This window comes from Phascolarctos cinereus, unplaced genomic scaffold (genome assembly GCF_003287225.1).
Source record: "Phascolarctos cinereus isolate Bilbo 61053 unplaced genomic scaffold, phaCin_HiC Scaffold_4;HRSCAF=312, whole genome shotgun sequence".
NCBI lineage: Eukaryota > Metazoa > Chordata > Mammalia > Diprotodontia > Phascolarctidae > Phascolarctos > Phascolarctos cinereus.
Genome location: NW_027555847.1, coordinates 262962770 through 262987555, shown reverse-complemented (window position 1 = coordinate 262987555; position 24786 = coordinate 262962770). Strand labels below are relative to the sequence as shown.

The window sequence follows — 24786 nt, the reverse complement described above, 5'->3', positions numbered from 1 at the left end:
TATACATAATTATAACTAATAAAATTATATATAAAATGCTATTTATTGCATTAGGGTGTTTTTGCTGATGTTTATCAGTTATTCTCTACAAAAATATAAGCCAATCACAAATGTTCCAACATATTGTTATTAGATATATGTGTGTGTATGTATGTATGTGTATATATATATATATGTACATGCATATTTTTTAATCGTTAATTAAAAAGCCTACTCTGTCACTTGTGAAACATGGAATCAAGTTTTAAGGTAGGTCTGTTTTAGAGCTAAGATGACAAATAGAATCAAATGGATATAAGATCAAATTTTATTGTTATGTAATGACCTAACCACATGTAGGGAGAGAAAAGAATTTCAGTGCCTCTGCAACCTATATGGAGTTAGAAAACCTGGGTCCCACTTCTACAAGAGCCACTTAACTAGCGGCATGATGTTCGGCAGGTCACTCTACCATTCAGGGCCTCAGTTTCTTTGTCTATAAAATGGGAATAATGCTTGCACTACCTCACAGGGTTGCCAAAATCAGCAAACAAAATAAAGTGCTAAGCATATTACAACTGTACACAATATAAATGCCAAGCATGGTGATTACTAATACAGCTTTTGATAATGATACTAACTGCTATCACCCATTTTTTTTTTGCCTCAAGATTGGCTTCATCTAAACCTTTCCAAGTAGATTGGTAAGTATCTTTTTCATAAAGGTCTCAAAATAAAAATACTCCTAATTCTTATCTACTTAAAACACACAACTGGAGAAAATTCTGGTTTTGGGTAAGATGGCTAAAAACTAACCATTAGTTGGGGAAGTTATAAAGAGTATTCTTGCATGGGTATGGACTGGACTAGATAACTTCTGGAGTCCAAATCTGGTGACCTCTGGCAAGTCACTTAAACTCTTTGGGCCTCACTCTCCTTAAATGTAAAAAGCTGAAACTAAACTCAGGAGATGATTTCTAAGATCCCTTCTTGCTCTACATCCTACGATCCTATATTCTTACTATGAAGACTTTAATTTCATAGTTTTGCAAACATATATCAAGCAATTGGTAGAAAACTGTAACCTGCTAAGAATAAAACAATTGGAGAAATGCATCCTCCTTAAACATGGAGCAGAAGAAACATTTCAGTTGCTTGGCATTTTCATTTTAATCTTAATCTTCAAAATCACTTCAAGATACTTTTACACTAAAAGAGGACCAACAATCAAATACAGTAATTAGAACAGCAGCAGAAGGGAAAGCTTGCTTAAGCAGCTGAACTTGGTTGTAGGAATCCCTTCCTAATTTTATGTCTTTCACAAATCTTCCCAGGTCACTGTGATCTAGTTACAAGAGTCAAGACTTTGTGTGCTAAAACCAAGATTAGAGAAAAAGAGAGCTCTAGTTTATTCAGTTATTTTATAGGTATTAAAGTTTGTGATGTACATTTATAAAATGAATATGTGTGATGAACTCCCTCAAATATGTATGGTTTTGATCTTATTTAAATGCAGTTGCTCTATAACTGCAAACTCAAATGGGGCAATGGATCCAGCAGAAAAGAAAACTCTGGAGACAAGGCAGACTCATGTCCTGGGGATACATAAGTGAAAATCCTAACTAGGAAAAACCAAGAGGAAAAGAAGGAGGAAAAGACCACAGAATGAGAACAAAGCACAAATTTAATCATTCGGAATTGGAAGAATAAGCTGCATCATGTTTGATTTAGGCTGGGGTCCTAGAAAAGATTGTCTATGCCACCTACGGTGTAAGAAAACCAACATTGGTGGGTGTTAACTGGTTTGGAGGGGTCAACTATTTGAACCTGATTTTGTGTAATTAATGCTAGAGAGGAAGGGCTTATCTTTCTCAAGGACTAAAGTCCAAAAAGTTAGTTTTAGAATAAACAAAGTGGAACTGAAAAGAGAGAGATTTTAAGCTGGCCAAAGTTAAGATTCTACAACTAAGATATTTCGCTGTAATTTGCCTGCTTATTTCATAATTTGTACCCTAGGATTCCTTACACTGTAAAAAAGTAGTTGTTTTCTAAATATCTGGCTGAATGTCATGTAATGATTTCAGAAAGGCATCAAGGAATAAAGTGACAGACTTAAATGTCAAGATCATAGTCTAAAAAAAAGAATCTCTTTTATCCCTTCATTGGCAGCAGATATGAGTGGCTCCCAATGAAGGTGTAGCCTTATTTTTGGAAGTGCCCCTCGTATTTTCATCACTGATGTATTTCACTGGTCAGAGTATAAACTGTACTTCCCATCCAGGGTCTTGCTTGTAAAAAACCCAAGTGTGACCTACAACGAGAGTAAGGGAACAAAAGCACAAATAACCAATATCAAAGAAGTATTTTAAGTAAGTGACTTATTTAATCCCCATAATTTTATGCAATGATTTTTCAGTGTGCATCTATTTTTTTTTTCCTTTTGGAAGAGATTTCACTTTAGGAGTATGATCTATTTAGACTAATACAACATATCTTAACTCCAATATTTACATGCATATGAGGGATACCTCAAAAATAGGAAAAAAGCTAACATGCATTTTAGTATTATATTAAAATTTAAAAGAGTAGGGAAGGTAATAAGCATTATTAAGCACTTAGTATGTGCTAAGTGCTTTATAAATACTATCTATTTAATCCTCAAAACAACCCTGAGAGGTAGATGTAGGTAGAGGTAGGATATTATCCCTATTCCACAGCTGAGGAAACTGAGACAAACAGTTAAGTGACTTCCCCAGGGTCACATAGCTAGTAAGTATCCAAGACCAAATCTGAACTCAGTGAACCACTTGGCTGCCTCTAAAAACATTTTTATTCATTGATCAGTACATCATTACAGTTACTTCAGTAACTCAGTAGTTCAAAAATTTGTTTGATACATGTTCCCAAATATATGTACTTCTACCTGTGCTTCCAAAAAGTATACACTTATTTCATTCTTAGAAATAATTTGTATATTTGTTAGAAAAATAAGAAAAAAAGAAAAATTTGGAAAAAAAAAAGAAAAGAAAAATCACATAATTGTACCTGACATGGGCCTTTGTAAGACACAGTTTTTCCTCTTTGGTATAAAGTGCAGAGGTTGTTGTGTTCTACATTGTCTGTGTCACAAACAGGATCCCGAATCTGGTCACAGTTGAGTTGTCGAGGCACACATTCATACTGGTTGCACCCAAATTTATCAAAAGTGGTCAGGCAAACCTGAGGTTTTGGTATGCATCTAAAAAAAAAAGTATGTCCATTACAGAGAACTACTTATTATGTTCACTTTTTGGGATAGTCAATAATCACTGACACACTTATCAAAGACAAGTTTTAGCCAAGAATCTGAAGTTTTATACTTTGATACTTCAAAAGAGCCATCATTTCTCCAATGTGATTAAAATCTCCTTCAACATTGATATTTGATCAACCTTAACCCTAACCCTCTATATCTTAGGTGATATCTGTTCAACCCATCCTTATAAGATGGTTTCTGACTCCACCAGCTCATTGACTCCACCAAGAACTGAGCTCTTCCAAGATACCAACAATTTCTTAATTCCTACATCCAACGGCCTTTTCTCAGTCCTTCTTGACCCCTCTACAACATAACACTGTTGGTCACTCACTCCTTCATGGCTACTTCCTCCTCCCTGGGTTTTTGTGACCTGGATATCTTTTGGCACTCCTCCTACCTGTCTGGCCATGCCTCAGTCTTTTTTTTACTGGATCATCAACCACATGCTACTTCTTATTTGTGGGTGTAGTTCCAAAGCTCTGTCCTTGGCCCTCTACTATTTTTTCCTCTATATACTCTCCTTTGGTGATCTCATTGGTTCCACTGTTTAATTATCCTCTCCATACAGACATACCCCCAAATCTAGACGTCCAACTTTCATTCTTCTTATGAGCATGACTAGTACCACATCACTAATTACCTGCTAAGCATCTCTTCTTGTATATCCCTTAGGCTCCTGAAACTCAGCATCACTAAAACAGACCTTACCATATTTATTCCAAAACCATTTCTTCATCTTAACTTTCCTATTTCTTGTGAAGGCACCATCATCCTTCCAGTTGTCCAGTTAGGATACTGGAGTTCATATTGACTTCACTCTCTCTTACCTTGCATACTGGTTTTTGAATCGTGTTGATTTACCTCTACAAGTTCCCTCACCTGTATCTCCTCTACGTCCAGTCTCCATCGTTTGGCCCACTGCAATAGCCCTCTAACTGTCTTCCTCTCACCAGTCTCTTTTCTCTCCAATCCATCTTCCTCACTGGCCTAACAATGTCACCCCTTGCTCAAGAAGTTTCAGTGTTCCTCTATTACCACAAGCATGAAATAAAAACTGTCTGGCACTGAAAACTCTCTAATGACAGGTGCCAGCTATCTTTATAGACAAATTTGATATTACTGCCCTCAAGAATTCCACATTCTAGCCAAACTGTCTTATTCTCTCTATAATATTCCATGTTTTGCTTCTGTGCAGGCCATTTCTCATGCCTCCTTTTCTTCCCTGACACTGCCCTACTTTGGTACAGGCAACACCTCATGCCTCGACTACGGCAACAGCCTTCTTGGGGTCTGCCTGCCCCAAGCCTCTCTCCATTTAGGCACCAATATGATTTTACTAAAGCACAGGTCCTACCAAGTTAACCTTTCTATTCAATAAACTCCTGTGGCTTCCTATCACCTCCAGGATCAAATACAAAACGCTCTGTTTGGCATTCAAAGTGCTCCTACTTTTCCTGTTTTCTTACCCTTGGCTCCCTGTCCCATACTCTTTGATCCAGTGACACTAGCTTCCTGGCTGTTCAGCAGCAAGACACTTCATCTCTTGGCTCTGGGCATTTTCTCTAACTGTTCCCCATACCTGGAATGTTCTCCCTTCTCTGCTCCAACTACTGACCTTCCAGGTTTCCTTTAAGTCCCAACTAAAATCTCACCTTCTACAGGAAGTCTTCCCGAACCCCTCTTAATTCTAGTGCCTTCACTCTTTTAAGTCTTTCCTATTTATCTTGTATATAGTTAATTTTGTATATATTTGTTTGCAGATTGTCTCCCCCATTACATTTTGATCTCCTTGAAGGAAGGAACTGTCTTTTGCCTCTTTTTGTACCCCCAACCTTAGCATAGTGCCTGGCACATAGTAAGTGCTTAATAAATATTTACTGGTTGATTGTGCCTTTATGTAGACTGTTCCCCTATACCTGCAATGTTTTCTCTCCTCACCTCTTTTTCTTGGAACTCCTAGCTCCCTTCAAGCTTAGGTCAAGTGCCAACTCCTACACAAGACCTTTCAACTTGCACTTGCTCCTTAAAATACTTTCTATATATTTTTTTATTTATTCATCTGGGTACATACTATTTCCCACTAGTAGAACACACCTTGAGGGCAGAGACTATTTTCATTTTTCTCTTTCTATTCCTAGGGCCTGGCACACAGCTGGCATTTCTTAAATATTTGCTGAACAAATGAATTCATTATTTATTTTGGCCAAAAGAATTCATCACACGATGGCCAACGTATACAGAATAAGCTTTTATACAATATGGGAAAATTTGAATCCAAAAAGTGAAAGAACAGAGCCTCAATTTTAAATTTTAAGGGGAAATTAAAGTGCCTTCAGAACTGTGAATTTTTTGTGATAGTATTTGGATTTGTAATTTATAGTAGTGTTAGCTATAATTTAGCTCCAGAGAATCAAAAGAATGATTTCCGGGCAGCTAGATGGCTCAGTGGATAGAGCACCAGCCCTGAAGTCAGGAGGACCTGAGTTCAAATCCGGCCTCAGACCAAACACTTGATACTTACTAGCTATGTGACCCTGGGCAAGTCACTTAACCCCAACTGCCTTAAAAAAAAATTATTTCAAAATCAGTGCAAAGAAAAGTAACACTTAGTACGCCTTATACTGATTAACAATGGGGGGGATGATTGCCAGGAATTTAATATAAAATTAAAACTTAAAAGTCTAGATTAGAATTAGGGGAAAGTACAGAAGGAGAGTTGGGGACAGTGCATGCATGGGGAAAGACTGTCAATCAATCCCATCTTTTTCTTTATGATGTTTTCTGGTTTAGATTCTAAGGTATTATATATTTTCCAAATGGCTGACCAATTCTCTGTCTCTCTTTTAACATGTGAAAATCCTGACAAAACCATGGAAAAGAACTTTCAGGATTGATATGTAACTGCTTAAATTCTAAATCTTGGTAAGAAGCCAGTGGCATTACTGTGATAATGATCTAATCACGACTTTTAGGAGCTTCAGTGAACCAACAAAAACTTAAATCCCAGCTGTTTAAAGGAAACTAAAAGCTCTAGATGGTCAAACTGAATAAATGACTTCTGTCCACCCAGTAGAGAAAATCAATATTAAATCCTACTTCAATTTCACTTTAAGCCCAGATTGGAATCTAGATTTCAAAGGGTCAAAGAACAAGTATCAGCATGCTTTTCCAAAGACTATTTAATTCTCTTCTCTAAAAACAAAGTCTTGGAACAATAAAGTTTTACTGTATTATGTCCTACTTGTTAAAAGCAATCATTTGAAAAACACTGTATAAAGTTTATGAAATACCTTTGAGATTTTTGACAGGGATTAGGATTACACGGATCCTTAGAGACACATGATCCAAATTCAAATTGATGGTCCTGAAGACCAACACATCGTGCAATGCATGCACTTGGATAAGTGCGTCCATTCTGTCCACACACTGGGACAAACTGATCTGCACAGTTACATGGTAGACCTGAAAACAATAAGATTACAATCATCACATTTACTTGCATGTTTCCTACAAATGCTGTGATTAGAAAATCTTGGAAAATGTTCTCCCCTTCAAAATTCCATGTTTCTCCCTGCTCTAAAACAATCACCATGATGACAGCTAAGGATGGAGCTGACAAAGAGCTAAATTAAATGAACAGGTGACACTTGGTACAGGCTGGGATGGAGGAAATGGAGAGCTGGCTAGCACTCCTTCTTCTAGCTTTCCAACAACTTGCTTCTCTCCCCTTTATCCTCTCTCTTTAGCTTCCTTTTCGGGGGTTGGGAACATAGTGTTGTTGAATTCCCTAGTATGCTGACAATCCTTTGGACAATGTGAAGTTTCCTGGTTCTTCCTTTGGAGTGCAAGGTGCTTAAAAGCTTAGACCTGAAACCTGAAGGAGATATGAGTAGACTCCAAGGAAAACCGCAAATTAGGTTCCCTACTTGTCTTTTTGGGTAGCTAGGTGGCACAATGGACAGAGTACCGAGCCTGGAGCATGGAAGGCTCATCCTCTTGAATTCAAATCTGCCCTCAGAAATTTACCAGCTGTGTGATCCTGGGCAAATCACTTAACCCTGTTTGTCTCAGTTTCCTCAACTGTAAAATGAACTGGAGAAGAAAGTAGCAAATCAATCCAGTATCTTTGCCAAGAAAACCCCTAAATGGGGTCACAAAAAGTCGGACACGACTGAAAAGCAACTGAACTGAAACTTTTTCCCTATCCTGGCACTGTCCCCTCCCCTCACTCTGCCCCCCTGCCAAGCTAGAATCAGCTCGGCAGGAGGGGAAAGGAGCTACTAAGGTACAGTTATCAGGGCTGCTCTTTTGCCTTCTTTCAACTTGGAAATAGAGAAGTGGGAGAAGTGGGTGCTCGGAGAGACTAAGGCCTTGGTCTCAACTAGAGACAGAAGCAACCTTAATGCTATGTTTATAAGATTTTAGGATACATGGAGGAAAGAAGCGGAGCTGAGCGAGTCCTCTGGAGACAGGTATTCAGGGAGGCAGCAAGGTGTGCTGGAAAGATCTAGCTTAGGTCAGAGAACCTCAGTTCAAACTCTGTGTCTGCTGATTACCTGCAAGTCACCTCACCTGGAACCTGTTTTCTCATCTGCAAAGTGAGAGGGTTGAATGAAGTGACCTTCAAGGTCAGCTTTCCATCCCTCAGTCTAAGTCTCTGATAGCTATGGTAACAGGAATAGGCTTACCTTGACTATTTTTGCTGTCTGGGCATTAGAGGTCAAACACATGATAAACTTAGGTTGTTGAGAATGAGTGAAAATTTTCCTGGTTTAGTAAATTTAGGTAATGATTTCCAGAGGTTGAGAAAAATTTCAAACACAAGGGCTCTTTGATATATGCCACCAAAGTAGCCTGATTAATGATTAGTCCTTTTAGTGATCATACATTAGTAGGTATTCAATTAAGCACACTGGTATGACCTAACTAAAATTAGTCCCATCATTTATGTACCTCCACCATGTCTCCTTCTGGAAATTTAGAGTTTAAAGGTGTCCGAAAGAACTCCCTGATCTAACTACCTCACTTTATAAATGAAGAAACTGATGTCCAGCTAAGTTAAGTAGCTTAGGTTCTATTTTTTCCCCTATATTTATCTGCCCTTAAATTCATTAGTCATATACTACTATCTGATGTTTGAGAATGACTGACATCCCAGTTACCTTCATACCAAAATTTCAGGAATAAGTCACACAAAGGGGAAAAAAACCTATATCCAAGATATCTGAAGGACCAGTTTGTTTCCTGTGATTTGAAATGATTACCTGTAAATGTGTGGCGATCATCCTCTGAGCTGTGTTCATTTAGGCACAGGCGGGTAGAGCATATCAAATTGCCAGCAAAACAGGAACAGACATTGCAGTCTATGTTAAAAGACATTCCGTGGCCTTAGAGAAAAGAATGAAAATGTTTGAGAATATTAGAAACATGTCATGTGTTTAAGAAATAGATAGAAGTGTGTTTTATAATGTAGAATTAAAACAGAAGTTCTCAAAACATTAATTGTTCATACTAACCAATTTGTTAAATCTATTCTATTCTGCATGCCCACAGTGCCTCAGCACCCAAAAACTTAAATGTTTAAAATTCATTTTTTTCCTATACCTTCTGCAACATATGACATCAATACATTTTATTTGGGAAAATGGCAGAATATGAAATAGTTGGTTGCAGAATGGCTACAGTCTCCTCTGGGGCACTGCTGGGTACAGAGTCCACTCAGTGCTACATCTATTAAAAAAACTTTTCATATGAATTATTTTTAAGCTAGCCTAAGTGTTTATAATTATAAAATACATATAACACTCACTTTTTCTTTTCCCTCCAACAATACAAGACTTCTGCAGGTCTACACAATGCATTTCCATACAGTTTTCTAATAGTCCACTTTGTCCACAAGTACAAATTTTATAACAACCAACTTCTCCTGAAGATGAAGGTACCTGGATAAGCGTTCCTTGCCGGACAATGAAATCTGAAGCTTCTCCTAATTTGCAACCTATGCAAAGAAAAATTAACTGAGCAAAATAAAAAAAGAGCTGTTGTTCTGTGATTTGTAAAACATTTATCAAAAACAGATCTTTTATGTTATATATGGATCATAAGGAATATACAAAACTTTCATAAGACTAGGACGTTTGCCTTAATGTCCTTGGCCAAAAATGACTCTTCTATGTCCCTCAAATTAATTTAATTTTAATATATCTTATTGATGCATTTTGATTTATATTACAGTTATTTCAGGGGGAAAAAAATCTGCTCTACATACCACTCCCCCCTGCCCTGCAAATGAACTCTCCTTTGTGACAAAGAATATCCTTCAAGCAAAACTATCAGATACAATGACTTTTGACAATATATTAAGCATTTTGTTATAACAGTCCTTCACGTCTTTCTGATATGTGCAAAGAGTTGTTGTTTCACTATCTTCACGGCTTTTGAATTACTCAGAGTGATCTTTTCATATACATCAATAGCGTCATGACGGGTATGATTTCTTTGGGTTCTGCTTAGGACCACAGGGTCATAGATTTACAGCTGAAAGGACCGTAGAAGCCAGCTATAGTCCAATGCCCTCATTTTGCATATGAGGAAGATGAGCTCATTTTGCTCTATATCAATTCATGCAAGTGTTTCTATATATATCTGTAAATTCTCCATATTTGCTATTTCACGCCATACAACAGTATTTCATTGCACTCCTATACTACAGGTTTTTTTAGCCATCCCTTGATTAACAGTCAGCTATTTTGTTTCTAGTTATTAGCTACCACAAAGAATGATTCTATATGCATGGCAGGACTGATTTATATTAGAGCTTTGGGTACATAATGGAGGTTTGTTTCTGTCTTTGACCTTCTTGGAGAATAAGGCTAGAAGCAGGATCACTGAAGGCCCCCTTAAATTCTATGTAGTACTAGGCAATGGCTGACTAATGATTAGTCCTTTTAGCGATCATACATTAGCAGGTATTCAACTAAGCACACTGGTATGATTCAAAGATTACTGTAGCTTGCTGTTAGCCCTGTGCAAATGTACATATATTCTCTACATTTTGGGGAAGATTCAAAGATTTAAAAGTACTATAGAAAGTTCCTACTTTACTTAAGTGGACCGTTCCACAGACCTCTACATAAAATAATTTTTACGTAACGTGAATCTGCCTTGAAGGGGGCCACTTGCCTGTGGAGGAATGGGGCCAGTACACAGTTCAAAGACATATGGAAGCCAGGGAAAGAGAAGTGAGAGGAGGAAGAAGAGGAATGCACAGAGGCCAGGAGCAGCTACATGGGGCCTGGCCAGAACCAAGAGGAAAGATATATTCAGGGAAGACACGTGGGGGCTGGACATGGACCCCGACAAGAGAGGATGGGCAACTGGAGTGCTGGAGGTCAGAAGCCAAATATCTTATTCAGTGAAGGTGGCAGTCTCTCCATACTTACATTCTGCTTTCACTTGGAAGGTTTTTTAGTTTTATTTTTTGGTAGGAGACAACAGAATGCCAAACTGAGGGGCAGGAGCTCAGAGAACATAGCGGATTTTTTTTCTTTTAGACTTCTTTATGTAAAGTCAAATTTGCAATGTGAATTTACATAAAGCAAAAACTATAAATTTCAAGTATTTGAAAAATAAGCATGTAAAAATATTTAGGAGCAGAACAGAATTCTTTAATAAGTGCAAATATTTGGGTGGGATTAATAATGAAAATTTCCCATGTCTATATATGTATGTGTGTATATTTATTTGTGTATATATATATATATATATAATATATATATATATATATATATATGCATATACACATTTTCCTATCCTGAAGTGGCTTTCTTGGTTTTCAAAAAATAAACTTTTCAATTAAGTTAAATCTATGAGTCAAAGAATCTGAAAACAGATTCACCCCTAAAAGGCCTGTGCTTCTCTGAACACAATTTTTAAAATCTGGTCTCAAAGTATAAAATGAAAATGTCTACTAATTCATAATCTTAAATAGTATCATGATTCCATGGCTTATCTAGCATATAAATTAATCACAGGATTATAGCTTTAGAGTTAGAAGGGCCTTTAGAGACCATTTAGTCCAACACTTCCATTTCACAGAAAGGGAAACTGAGACCCAGAAAGATTAAGTGACTTCCCTAGGTCATACAGGTAAGTTGCATAGTAAGTGACAGAGAGGGTATGTGAACCCAATTCTCTGACTCCAAATCTGATAACCTCTCTACTGTACCAGATCTCCCACAGGATGCCAAGCTAGAAGGCTCATTTGAAATAAATATAGTCTAACCTCATCACTTTACATACAAGGAAACTGGAATTTGTTCAAGGTAACCCAGGGTGAAAGGCAGCTGGGATTTGAACCCAAGTCCTCGGATTCCAGTCCTGCGCTCTCTACACAAACCCAAACTGTCTCCTTAGGACTATCCTTCGAGACAGAATAAAACAACGGACATCTTTACTGGTTTGATGATTCTTCTTCTGGAGATCATTCCTCATGTATTTTGCAGACGGTTATATTAACACAGCAAAGAGAAATGATATTTTCCCTCAATTACATGTTAAAACAATTTTTTAAACTTTTTTTAAAAAAGTTTTGAGTTCCAAATTTTAAGTTTTGAGTCCCCCCCTCCCTGAGACAATAAGCAATCAGATACAGGTTGTACATGTGTAATCATGTACAACATTTCCATATTAGTCATTTTATCACTTTTTTTAAAAGAACTTCAGAGATAGTATAAGGAGAGGGAAAAGTAATTTTCAAGGAAAGTACAGAAAATTAGCATGATGTTCTTTTGGGAGGAAGTCCTGTGATCTGTGATTTAGTTTAAAATATAAAATCTGAAGAACAAATAAACATATGCTGCTTACCTTGAACACAAAAATAAGGAAGACATGGATCACTAGACTGACATCCTTTTCTATTCACCTCACATAATTCATTAGCAGAACAAGGATTTGGGTTACAGGGATGAGTAACATCTTCTACAATGCTGTCTAAGGAACTTGGCTCTGAAAAGTCAACAGCAAATAGGTTAAATGACTTGGAGGAATAATGGAAGCCTTATGAATTTTGAATACTATTTTAAATAAAAAATAATGTAATGAATATAAAGAGAGCTTGGCTTGACCTTTGGTTAACCAATCTAAAGTTTTGGCTCATTAGTGAATTTGATTTAAAAAGGGCTAATGTCCAAGAGGGAAGTCATTTTACCATGGGCCATATTCATTATGGTAAGTTAGATGATAGACCTTGTTTACACAGTAAATGCTAATGTGTCTTGCCTCTGCCTTGTGCCTGTAATTTAAAGCCCAACTCAAATGCTACTTTCCCAGAGAAGCTGATCCCCTCCTGGTGGCCCCCTCTTATCCCTCTCAGACTTCAAAAAGAACTTTGTTTTTGCACCTCTCTAGGGAGGTTTTTGTATACCATGTGCTAGCTATAGGTACTTAACAAATGTTTGCTGAATTGTACTCAATATGTTCAAGTGTCAACTAGGCTGCTAAAATATAAGATGTGCAGAACATTCATGTGAAATTCAAATAACTTACTATCTCCTAAATGTGTTTTTTTTTTTTTACCCTTTCACAGTATTTAGTCTCTAAATGGATAGGTAATCAGTTTAACAGTCTGCATGTATCTGGATACTACCCACCTTGTTTTACACTTGATTTTTCTTTTATGGTCATCTATAAGACATAATGCACTATCAAAATGCAAACAGTGTGTCATCTCCTCCAGACACCCTAGAGATATCCCCTCAGAAAGGGGAGCCAACAGCAGCTGGCCCTCATTCCATGTGCGCACAAGTTAAGCACCTTTATTTACTCCTTTCACTAATTCCATTTGTCTTGTTATGCTGAATCATGCTTCATCATATTGACTCAGAACCTAACTCCATAATCAATTCAATTCAACAGACGTTTATTCAACATCTACAAAATAATTTAATTTAAAATTTAATAGCATTTTAAATCCACATATATTTGTGTTCACTGACGGTGATTTCTAAAAAGTTCAGGTACAGGAAACAACTATTTTTATTTGTCTTTTTTATTACTATTTACCTTGATCACTTTTAGGAAAAGTAAAATTATAATAGGGTTTAGAGAGACAGTGTAGTGGACTGATTAGAGAGCCAGTCTTGCAGTCAGAAAGACCTGGGGTCCAAATTCTGCCTCTCTCACAGACTGGCAAGGCAATGTAAATTTCAGAGTAGGCTTAGCTCTTCATCGGCAAAGGGGCTTTTCCAATTGATCACAGGTCTGGCTCAAATAAAAATGTGCTAAGTTGTGATGCTAGGCACCGGGATACAAAGTCAAAAACAAGCATCACCTGCATCAAGAAGCTTATATTCTAGTAGGGATACAAAGAAGATATAGATGGAATACTATTGTGCTATAAAAAATGATGAACAGGCTGACTTCAGAAAAACCTGGAAAGACTTGTATGGTCTGATGACGAGTGAAATGAGCAGAACCAGGAGAACATTGTACATAATAACAGCCACATTGTTCGATGACTAATATAGACTTAACTCTTCCCAGCAATACAAGGATCTAAGACATCTCCAAAGGCCTCATGATGGAAAATGCTATCCACATCCAAAGAAAGAACTATGGGGTTTGAATGCAGATCAAAGCATACTATTTGCTATTTTTTTCTTCTGTGTTTTGTTTCCTCCTTCTGGTGGTTCCTCCCATTGGTTCTCATTCTTACCTACCACATCACTAATGTGAAAATATGTTTAATAGGAATATAAATGTATAGCCTGTATCAGATTGTGCATCATCTTGGGGAGGGTGTGGGGAGGGAGGGGGAGAAAAATTTAAAACTCAAAAGCATATGGAAGTGATTGTTGATAAATCAAAATAAATTAATTAATAAAAAAAATCATAAAAAAAAAGAAGGCAGCAGCTGAAGGAAGGGAAGGATTCTAGGAAGCAGAGGTGAGGGGGTGGTGCACTCCAGACACAAAGGCACCTTGTGACAATTCAGAGAGAGAGAGAAGACAGATAGTGTTCATGATGGGGAACCTGTGAAATAATGTAGAGCCAGAAGGCAGTTCTGGTGTTTGCATCTTATCCTAGAAGAAACAGATTTTGAGCAAGAGAGCAACATAGTCACTTGGCCAGGGTGGCAGGAGTAGGCAGAAACCCAGGCCTTCTAGGCTCTGAAACAGTGCAGACAAGTCATACTGCTCCTACCCCTCACAGATGTAAGGGTGGGGGTTAACTGAGGCAATCAAGCACTAAGCCCTCCCCACTTAAAGTAACCAACAAAACATTCTGCCTCCGGAATTTTTAATAGTTGAGCGTGTCTTTATTGAATCATTTAGTCAAAAGCATTAAACTAGTGTACACCTAGCCCCAAGAGGGGGACTCCAGAGCAACGCCCTTTCGGGGCTTGGCTAGAACTGCATCTGACATTTGACTGATGTTGGTTTCTGAACCAGCCACACTCAGAGGGTGCTCATTAGTTTAATACCTTTGACTGAATGATTCAATAAAGACACATTCAATGGTTAAAGATACCAGAGGCAGTGTTTTGTTGGTTATTTTAAGTGGGATGAGATGACTGATGACTCAATCAAATCAAAACTTCCATATATATAAAATATACATGTGTACCTTCTCTCATGAGATTGTCTCTGCCTCTCTGTCTTAATTTCAGCCTAGTAATTTTCCAGACAAATTACATTATGTACAAATATAGGTCCCTTGATTGCAATCTACTCAACAGAATTCCAAAATTCATATATAATAAATTCATTCTTCAGAACAGTATTCCTCAAAGAATTTAGGAACTCAAAGGAACACCATCCCTCCCCCCTATATTTAGTATATGTTCATTTTGAAAAATCAAAGGCTTTTCACAGCAGTTACTGCTGCTGCCAGCTCTAGTTACATTTTAAAAATAATGGTATTATAGATATAGAGGACAGTACGTTACAGATCAAAGGGCTGAGGGACTTGGGTAGTCAACAGGGGGCTGGCGAATACCATATGTGGAAATTTAAGATTTTAGTTGCTAGGATCATTCAAATTGGGGGAGAGGGGTTCAGAATAAGTTGTTTCCAGTTAAGAAACATTTATTAATACTGAAAATACTTAACTTTTTGGAAGAAATTTAGTTTTGACCTACTTAACATTGTTCTGATACTTGTGATACACACTCAGTTAAAAGGCAGTACTATAGATTTTCAACAGTTTATGTTATACAAACAGTTCTTGATTTACCTAACGAGACCTCTATGTAAAGTGATTTTTACATAATTTGCCTGCAGATGTGAGGAAGGGAGGGAGGAAGAAAAGGGGACTGCCTACCTATGAAGGCACATGGTTCAAGGACACGTGGGGGATGGGAAAAGAGAAGAGAGAGCTAGAGGAGGAACACAGGCGGCCTGGCTGGGACTGAGAGAAGGCAAAGGGGGGGGGAGTAGTACTGAGCACAGACAGACTGCAGACAGACAGACATATGGGGCGGACATGCAGGCAAAGCAGGACAAAGGTCTCCTCTCTAGGGGCTGGAGGTTTCAAGCCACGCCCTGACCTAGCAGTCATGGCAGTCTCTTGATGTGTCTATTCTCTTGTTTTCACTGAGAGTTTTTTTTTTAGTGTGTTTTTTGGAGGGTTGTGGGGATTGTTGCTGCTGACCAGACGGTGAGGAGTGGAAAGAAAGAGCACAGTACTGTGCAGTAAAAGTTAACAGGTGTTTTTTGGAATGTGGATTTCTTTCAGAATTCTTTACATAAAGTTGAATTTCCAAAGTGAATTTACACAAAGAGAGAGCTGTCTGTATATTTATCTGTGGCTATAAAACGAGAGACTTCTCCAAGTCAAGTGTTAGGATGATATTTTTACTTTTTTTTTCTCTTTATACCAACTTTATCTAAACTGAGTCATCTAAAGCCATGTAGTATTATATGACTACTTTGTGTAACAAACATGTTTCTGGAAAAAAAACCATATGTACAAATCTAATTTTAATGTACCAAATCACATTTTTAAATACATGGTGGGGGGTGGGGGGACTTATTATCCTTAGTAGCCTATTGTGAACTCTGTGGAGTAAATAATTCTTTTATGAAGGAAATAAAAACCTAGTTTATTCCTTTTAGTTCATCAAACACATTAGTTCACATCTAAGGCACTGTGCTACGTACTGGAGACTTACAGATGATAAAATAACATAGTTCCTGAAATATAACATGTATACAAGTATGATCTGAGGTAAAATGCCATTAGGACAAAGGAGAAATGTAGCAAAAGTGTCATAAGAAAATATGATGAACAGAACACTCACAACTGAGAAAATCAGGGAAGATTTCATAGAAGAGATGACACCTGAACTGAGCTGTGAAGGAAGAGGGGTTTTGGCAGGCAAAAATGAACAGAGCCCGTCCTGGTCATGGGAATAAAGCTGGGAATGCGTAGGCCAAGATAGGTCAACAGCCAACTAATCCAGTTTGTCTGTAATGGCAAATGCATGAAGGGGAAGAGTGTAAAGGAAGACTGATTTTAAAAGTTTTCATTTTTTAAAAGTATGATTGAATTACATTAGGGATCCAAAATATTTTTCTAGCATAACAAATCTTCAATTTAATAATGAAGGATATTGAGACAATAGGAGTCACTAATAGAAATCTATTTAATGGCCAAGATTCCTTGCCTAGAGAAGATATAAATTCTACTAGTCAGAGGATACTTATCTTTATCCTAATCTACCAAGATTCAGAGTCAAGAAATTTAATGCTAAAAGAGAAATACGAATAATAAATGGCCAGTTCTTTCTGATTACATTAATAGTAATGGCATGTCTAAAATACTTTCTTAGTACATCAAACTAGAATTTATAATTAGGGGGTTTTTTTTGCCAAAATTATTTTGTGTTACATAAAGGAGGCTTGTTAAAAATAAATACCACCAGAAATAAATAAATAAAGCATATTTGAACTCTCATACAGAAATGTTACTTACTAAGATATGTATCTAAAGGTATACAGTTCTCCAAATCATCTGTAGGGGACAGAAGCTCACAAATGCTTTCAGCTGTGTGGTCTTCAGGAAACTTATTTTGATCTCCACATTTCTTAAGAATCTCTATACAATCAGATCTGAAGAGAAAAACATTACACACAAAATCATAGCATTCATATCAACCTCAAGATGTATCTCTTAGGGTGCAGCTCCACAAAGGTGAATGCCTAAAAGGACTGACTGCCTAAACTATCCAACACATATCACCATCAAATGGTACCACTGTCATCCATAGTTTGGAGAAGTTTATTACAAAGAAGGTGCCTCTGCAAGGTGTATTTTTCACATACAGCAACTCATAAAAATCATCTATTAAGGCCCAGAAGAGCTGTGATCTATGTCAGGGAAGGAATTTCTAGAGTGATGAAATCATGGATCCTCAAAAGTGCTTTAGCAGAAGGTAAGTTCTCACTATAGTAATTATCATTTAAATAATTAACACTATGATCCCAAACTGTAATGTTAAGATCATTTAAAAAGACTTACTTGCAAATAATGCTTCCCCTGGATTTGCTATGACAAGGTTTAATCTGCAGGGAGCAAGCAATTGCTTTCCACATTTCAGGTTGACATTTTTTAATGTCCAGAACAGGTATGTTTATAAATGGCATTTTTATGCTTCCTTTTTCCCATAGCTTCATGTCGTTCATGGCTCCTTGGTCCGACTGAGCATTACAGCTCCTGAAAAGCTCTGTTGGCCTGAAAAGCAAAAGTCACATTGGTGACAATGGTGTTCCTTCCAGCCAAAGGCTGTGGCAAATTACAGCAATACCAGTGCATGTATACAATGCAACACTGAAAAATGAATTTAAGTCAGTGGAAAATCATATGAAACTCCCAAAAGAAGAATCAAATAAAATTATATGAGACCACAACTTCAACTTAATAAAATGTAGTGACCTAATTTTTCAAAAGATTGCCATAATAATTTCTAGGACTTTACATTTCAACAAATAACTTGACATACTCAACAATATTTTAAAAAGTCTTTTCGGGCAGCTAGGTGGCACAGTGGATAGAGCACTGGCCCTGAAGTCAGGAGGACCTGAGTTCAAATCCAGCCTCAGACCAAACACCTGAAACTTACTAGCTGTGTGCCCCTGGGCAAGTCACTTAATCCCAATTGCCTAAAAAAAAAAAAAGTCTTTTCAACACATCTACAAATTTGTTTTCCTATTTTTCAGCTAGACTTTTATTTCCTAATATTTTAATACTATCTGTAAAAACATCACAATACACTTTCTCAAAGTAATTTGAAGAGCACAAGCTGTGTCATCCTGAAGTGAATAAGCTCTGAAAAATGTACTGATTCACTGATTGAAAAAATACATGACAAAAAATTCCTATGAACTCAATATCATTTTAAAATGAATTTGTAACATCATTAGTCACAATTATATACAGATGAAAATAGTAATGCATAAGACAATATTTATTCTATCTAAAAAGGTATGATTGCTTATTTATAGATTTACATATGAATTCACAGATGCTTTACAATAATTCCATAGTTTATAGCTTGGGAACAAATGGCTATGTCATTACATTTAAATTCTCAGTGTACTTTAGTATGCTTCTGTAAGTAAGGTGAATTTTAGTGCATGTAAGGAGGATTTTGTTATTCCTTTTTAGATGATAGCTCCAGGATCCTAGGTAATATTTCCCAAGAATGATGGTTGAAAACATCTCCATCATGCTTGTATGGTGAGATATAAGGATGACATAATGTATGCCTGTGCTGTGTAGGTCATGATGACAGTGCTAAAGTTAACCTGTGAGCTTAATGTTGGCCAGATGCTCTCTTTGTTGCCCTATAAAGCAAATGGGGACTGGTCAGTAAGGGTGGGGGGGAATGGGAATCCATTTTGGGGATTTGGGTAACGTGTAGAAGAATGCATGTACCTGCCTTGATTGTCCCCCATCAAGGCTTGGGGGGAATCTGCATGCTTGTTTCAACTGGCCCCCAATGAGGCTTAGGGGATCTTGAAGGACTTGTACTCCTATTCTTGCCTGCCCCGGTGAGAAGTGTGATTATGGAATGCTGTAGGAGTTGGTGCTCCCACTATCAGCAACCCTTTTGAGAAGAGTAGACTAGAAAAAGTAAGCTTATTTGATCCCTCCAAAGCTGTCTTCCTGTCTGGCTGGATCAAAAGTGAACCTGTGCTACAACACCTGTTAGTGTTAGGAGCCCTCCTGGGTTCTCCTGACCAACAAATGGTGTTACCTGTGAAACAACTTCAAAGAACTTTAATATTCTCATGATGCATTTTCTGACTACTACATTTCCTAATTGAAAGCTGACTTGCCATTTTGAACCATTTACCATTTCAGTCTTAAAAGGAAATGAAGGAGTATTTTCTTATAACCAAATAAAAATTCAGTCAGGTTAAGGGTTTGTTTTTTCTTACTCATTCTACCAACAAAATAAATTTGCAATAAAAGTATATTTTCACTTACAACATGAGAATTCCTTACAAAACTACATAATTTTTCTTTCCTACCTGTTGTTAAAATTAGTGCAGTAAGAAAGGTTTCTACAGCCCAACTGACAAGGCTCTCGAACATCTGCTAAACAGGTCAGCATGGAAACTTCTACTGGATTATATTCACAAAATCGATCAAACTCTTGCCAGCTCTGTGTATTGCCCCAGCTCATGCTATAAAGCTTAGTGCATAGTTCCCTGAAACAAATTTACATTTGGCTAATTAGAAGAGTTAGATAAACATTTGAAATACAATGTGTTGTAACAGTTTCATAAAGACCATTTCAAAAAGCCTGTCACATATCAGAAAATGTAGAAATAGACACGAGGGATAATGGTATAATGGGTAGAGAGGTAGCTGGTCTTAGAGTCAAGAAGAGCTAGATTCCAGTCCTGCTTCTGACACATACTGGCTGTGTAACCCTCGGTGAACTGCTTAACCAGTCAGTGCCCAAGCAGCTCTAAGAACCTAAACTGCAGAAAAGGTCCCAATTATATTAGTACAGGATAGGGGTGGGGTGAGGCCACAGGTTTCCCACCCCTAATATAAAGATACTGCTTCCCTGGAACTTCCTACACTAATGAAATCTCAGGTCCAGGTAGGAATAAATACCTGACTTACCTAAAACCAAAACCCTAGAAGGAAGCCTTTGTAAAATGTAGAGGAAGAAAATACCATCAGAACAATAGTTTTAATTATAACTGAGAGAAGCCATAGTGAGGCTCTCAGGCCTCTTCCCACAATGGTTGTCCTGCTACGAGTATGGCTGACCAATAAACCTGGTGATCAGAAAACAGGCTTCCCATAAACTCTCAGAGTTTGCTTTCATGTGCAGGTCATGACACAGCAGCATTCCAGGTGACACCCAGCCCCTTGGGAAACTGAGCTGATGGCTCTATCAGTTTCTGGTTCCAGGTACCAGATTAATTCTGTTTGACTTGGGTTGGGGGGGAGCACCACTAATTCAATAGGACAGCGAGGAGAATCTCAGTTCAAGCCCTGCCTCTCAGGCCCACACTGGGACTTCTCCATATCAATGTCATCACAGGTCTAGTTCCTATCCCAATTCAAGCCAAAAAATCCAGGAGAAGAGCGGGAGTATTTTCTTCACATCTCTAGCTTCAGAAGACATATTCTGATGTTTTAGAGTGAGAAAAGAAGCAATCTGGATGATTATTGAACACATCAGTTTTTATCACCTTTTGCACCCAAAAGACTTTACATTTAAACATAACTGTGTGCTAAGTTCTTTGCATAAATGATAAAATGCAATGTTATTTAAATTTGAGGTTCTCCAAAAAAGTCAAGATCTACTTGCATCTCACTGAATAAGTGACTTTGCACTTAAAGATATATAACAACTGAGGATCCCAAGATGGCCTACAAGTGATAGCTTTTGTACAATGAAGACCTAACTTTGCATTTTCAACACATGCTCAGTGATTAACAAACAACAAAGTCTAGGAAGTATCCAGAGTTGCACTTAAATTGCATCGTACAATGGATAAACTGGGTCCAAAATTAAATGGAAGGAGAGGAACAGGCTGGATTGCCTTCAAGGAAATTATAAAGCTCCTTTAATGACTCCAAACTTCTCCCCCAAACAAAGGCCCATATGTTAATATGTCACATAGCTATGATATATGGAAACACCAGTCTCTGATGAATTGAAAATGAGTACACAAAGGGCAATGGATCTACACAAGATGGGTATAAGCAGAAACAATATATCACAAATAAGGGACTTCAAATATGAACAAGAGTAAAGGATGACATCAGCAAAATGTGTCACCTAAAAAGAAGGCAGGCTGGTTATATAGACAGGGTGAAGAGATAGCCTGAATGCTGCACTGCTCCTCTTGTGATGTTAGGCGGTGAGGAAGACCTTATACATATTGTGTAGCAAATTTATGAGAGGACTGGGACTAGTGCCTCACATGATCATGAAAATCAATATTATAGATCTATTTTGGTATCTGAAAACACGTCACTGTTCTGATGGAGAAAGGCTGAGGTACTTTAAAGATATTTTCTAATTTCAGAATCTAGTTATGGAACCTAAGGCAAAAGCAAGTGTTGTTTTTAGTCTCTGAGGTTTTGTTGCTCAATAGATAGTCTCCTATAATAATGAAGTTAGGAGTAGAGAGAGAATGCAAAAGCTGAATATCCTAATGGCATCATATATTGTGAAAGAAAAATGGAGGAAGAGGCTGAATGGCTGATACTCATAGAACCTTGGGAAGCTGTTTGGTCTATCCCCGAGTTCCAAATTATCATTAACTTTTTGCTATGAAGAAATCTTCGTTCCAGTCTTTCACAAATGTAATGGTAATATATTCAGGGTCATACTTTTAAAATTTGTTGCTCTTATTCAGGTACAAGACCACTAAGTATTCTGATTTTTTTCTAGTCTTTGCCCCAAAGTCTTTACAATGTTAAAACTGCAGGATCTTAAATATTTATTTAAAGTTTTAGATGTTTAAAGCCATTTATTATTGTGTTGCTTTCCAGTAGCTTTAATAAAGAAAAAGAGATACTGACCTACATGTGGAAGTATTTGCTTTAGAACAGCAATGTAATTTGGCTCCATCGAGGCCTGTTGAAGGAGGTGGATATACAGTGACGCCAGGGTGAACAGACCTTGAGCTTTCAAGAAAACACTGCCAGAGTGGATCCTGTGGCAGAGGCATTGTTTTACAACCTTCTATGAGTCCATCAACTATTTCAAGTTCTGTCTTCATTGACATAAGAATTCTCTTGCAAGCATTTTGGCAGGCATAGTCTTCAGCTCTGTCACAGCAATATAAACCTAAATTGATGGAATATGAAGGCTCAATTAACTCTTTTACAACACCAATTATACTAGGGATTGGGGAAGAAACAGCTCCTGCCCTAAAGATTATAATTTAATGTGGTTAATAAGCCACAAAGAGCTTTACTTTAGACTGCAAGTACACAAAAGAAGTTTAGAGTGTTGAGTTTAGACTAGAGATCATTACCATCAGAAGAGGAGGAATCAGAGAAGGCTTTCTGGAAGAGCTGTCACATGAGCTATTCTTTGAAGGCTATAGGTAGGGATTCTAAGCAGTAGAGGTAAAGAGAAGGGTATTCCAGGCATAGGTCATGCAAAAGCATAGGACTTGTCCCTAAAATGGAAACAAGTTTAGTCTGGCTAAAGTGTAAGGTAAGGGAGAGTAGTGGGAGACAGTCTTGGAAAGGGAGATTAGACCACACTGTGCAGTGCCTTCCATCTCAATTAAGCAGTCTAGAATTTATCTTTAAGGAAAGGGTAAACTACTGGAAATTTCTGGGAAAGAGTGGGATGGGGCAGGGGTATGTGTGAGACACTCTAAAAGATATACATTAGGCAGAATACAATAAAAGAAGTGTATAGTCTGAAAACCAGCAATTGGATGAGTTTTCACATCTATTTTTCCTAGGGAATTCCAGATTTATAAATAATTTTTGAAAATCATTAAGTCTATCAACATCTTAGTTAGCTCTTTAAATCTGTTTTGACCCCAGTCATGTTTATCAAGGCCAACCCTATGCCCCACCCAGTCCCTATATCCTTAAGCTAGGAGAATACATATGAAATAAAAATACTTAGAATTCCTTCACAGATTCCCAAGAAAACTAGAAAAAAAATTAAAGAAAGTCTGAAGACATTTCATTACTCCTCATATCTATTGCCTTGTTTTCATCTGACATTTGATTTAGAACCTGGGCATGTGGGCTAGCATTTATTTTTGTGAATATAAGACCTAATTTACCAATCTGAGTATCTGGTATGTCCTCTATTTCTTTTGTTTCTGTCTGTGATGACTTCACTCTGTCTAACTATTTCTATTAGAGAGCAGGCAAAGAAAGAAGAAGAAAAACTTGGTACTGTGTTGCTGCTTTCTGCCATCTCTTATAAAAAAAATCATGTAGGGAAGATTAACTAATAGGTAAACCATCAGACGTTCCAACAAGAGAGGAGGTGGCATGGTGTAGGAAAGAAGGATCATTAAGATTTAAAACTGGAGGGATCTTGGGCATCAGTTTTACAGTATAAAGAAAATGAGAATGAGAGAAATGAAGGGACTTTGTTAGAGTAACACAGAAAGCAACAGAGCTAAGTTGGGTACCAGAGTTTCTAGAATATTCCCATTACCATTCTGCAATTTGACCAACAGCAAGTCCCTTAATCTTGCTGAACCTCAGTTTTCTCACATATAAAATGGGAAAAATGATACTTGTATTATGCACATCACAGGGCTGAAGGAAAGGGATTGGTAAACTGTAAAGTACTGTGATTGTTCTAAGTGGATGCAATACTATTATTAGCAACAACAACAAAAAAGCTGTCTTTATCTGTGACTATGTTCTATTTCCCTCCTCTCTCTGAGCCAGAAAGCTCCTGAGGGCATAGGATATCTTTCTTTATATTACTGTCGAAAATATTTCTTGTAGTATACGGTACCAAGTAGATATTCAGTAAATGCTTTTCTATTATAATGTATGTTCATAACCTGTTTCTTTGGGGAGTGTGCTGGGGCAAGAGGGAGGGTTTCTGAACCTAAGATTTCATCAATTTTGAGAACTCCAGGGTGGAAATTTAGTCCACTGAGGAAGACTGCAACCCATCTGTGCTGATGTACCTAACTAGTATAGACTTCAGAATTCTTTTAGAATGCTATTTCATTTCTCTACAAAGATTTCATACATCATGACACCAGAAACAGCATTCTTATTTTACTTACTATCTGTTGGATTCCTCATCGGATAAGACTGGGTGTAGTTGTTCACACAGTGTATTAACTGTGGGCTAATAGATGCACAATAACTTTCAACTGCTTTGATCTGAGATGGACCAGGAGAAGAGTCTGTTCGAAAAATGGCTTGACAGTATTCTCGGCAGTTTGTGTGATGACCAGCATAACTACAACAAACTGAGCCCACTGGGAGGGAGGAAAAAGGTAAGAAGTTCAAATGGATATGCATTCATT

At 37.4% G+C, this 24786-nt stretch overlaps 1 protein-coding gene across 1 annotated transcript in view; it reads right to left on the bottom strand.

Annotated features, from left to right (window-relative positions):
* The window catches only part of RECK (reversion inducing cysteine rich protein with kazal motifs), a 73592-nt gene that overhangs the window by 7146 nt on the left and 41660 nt on the right, over positions 1–24786 (bottom strand). Inside the window, exons 8-17 of the mRNA XM_021004604.2 lie at positions 24541–24738; positions 22337–22604; positions 19813–19992; positions 17798–18010; positions 17252–17388; positions 12143–12283; positions 9087–9275; positions 8542–8664; positions 6568–6739; positions 3025–3217 (exon numbers count right to left, since the gene is read on the bottom strand). Coding sequence (XP_020860263.1) covers positions 3025–3217; positions 6568–6739; positions 8542–8664; positions 9087–9275; positions 12143–12283; positions 17252–17388; positions 17798–18010; positions 19813–19992; positions 22337–22604; positions 24541–24738 — 1814 coding nt within the window. The remainder of the gene's footprint in view (positions 1–3024; positions 3218–6567; positions 6740–8541; positions 8665–9086; positions 9276–12142; positions 12284–17251; positions 17389–17797; positions 18011–19812; positions 19993–22336; positions 22605–24540; positions 24739–24786) is intronic.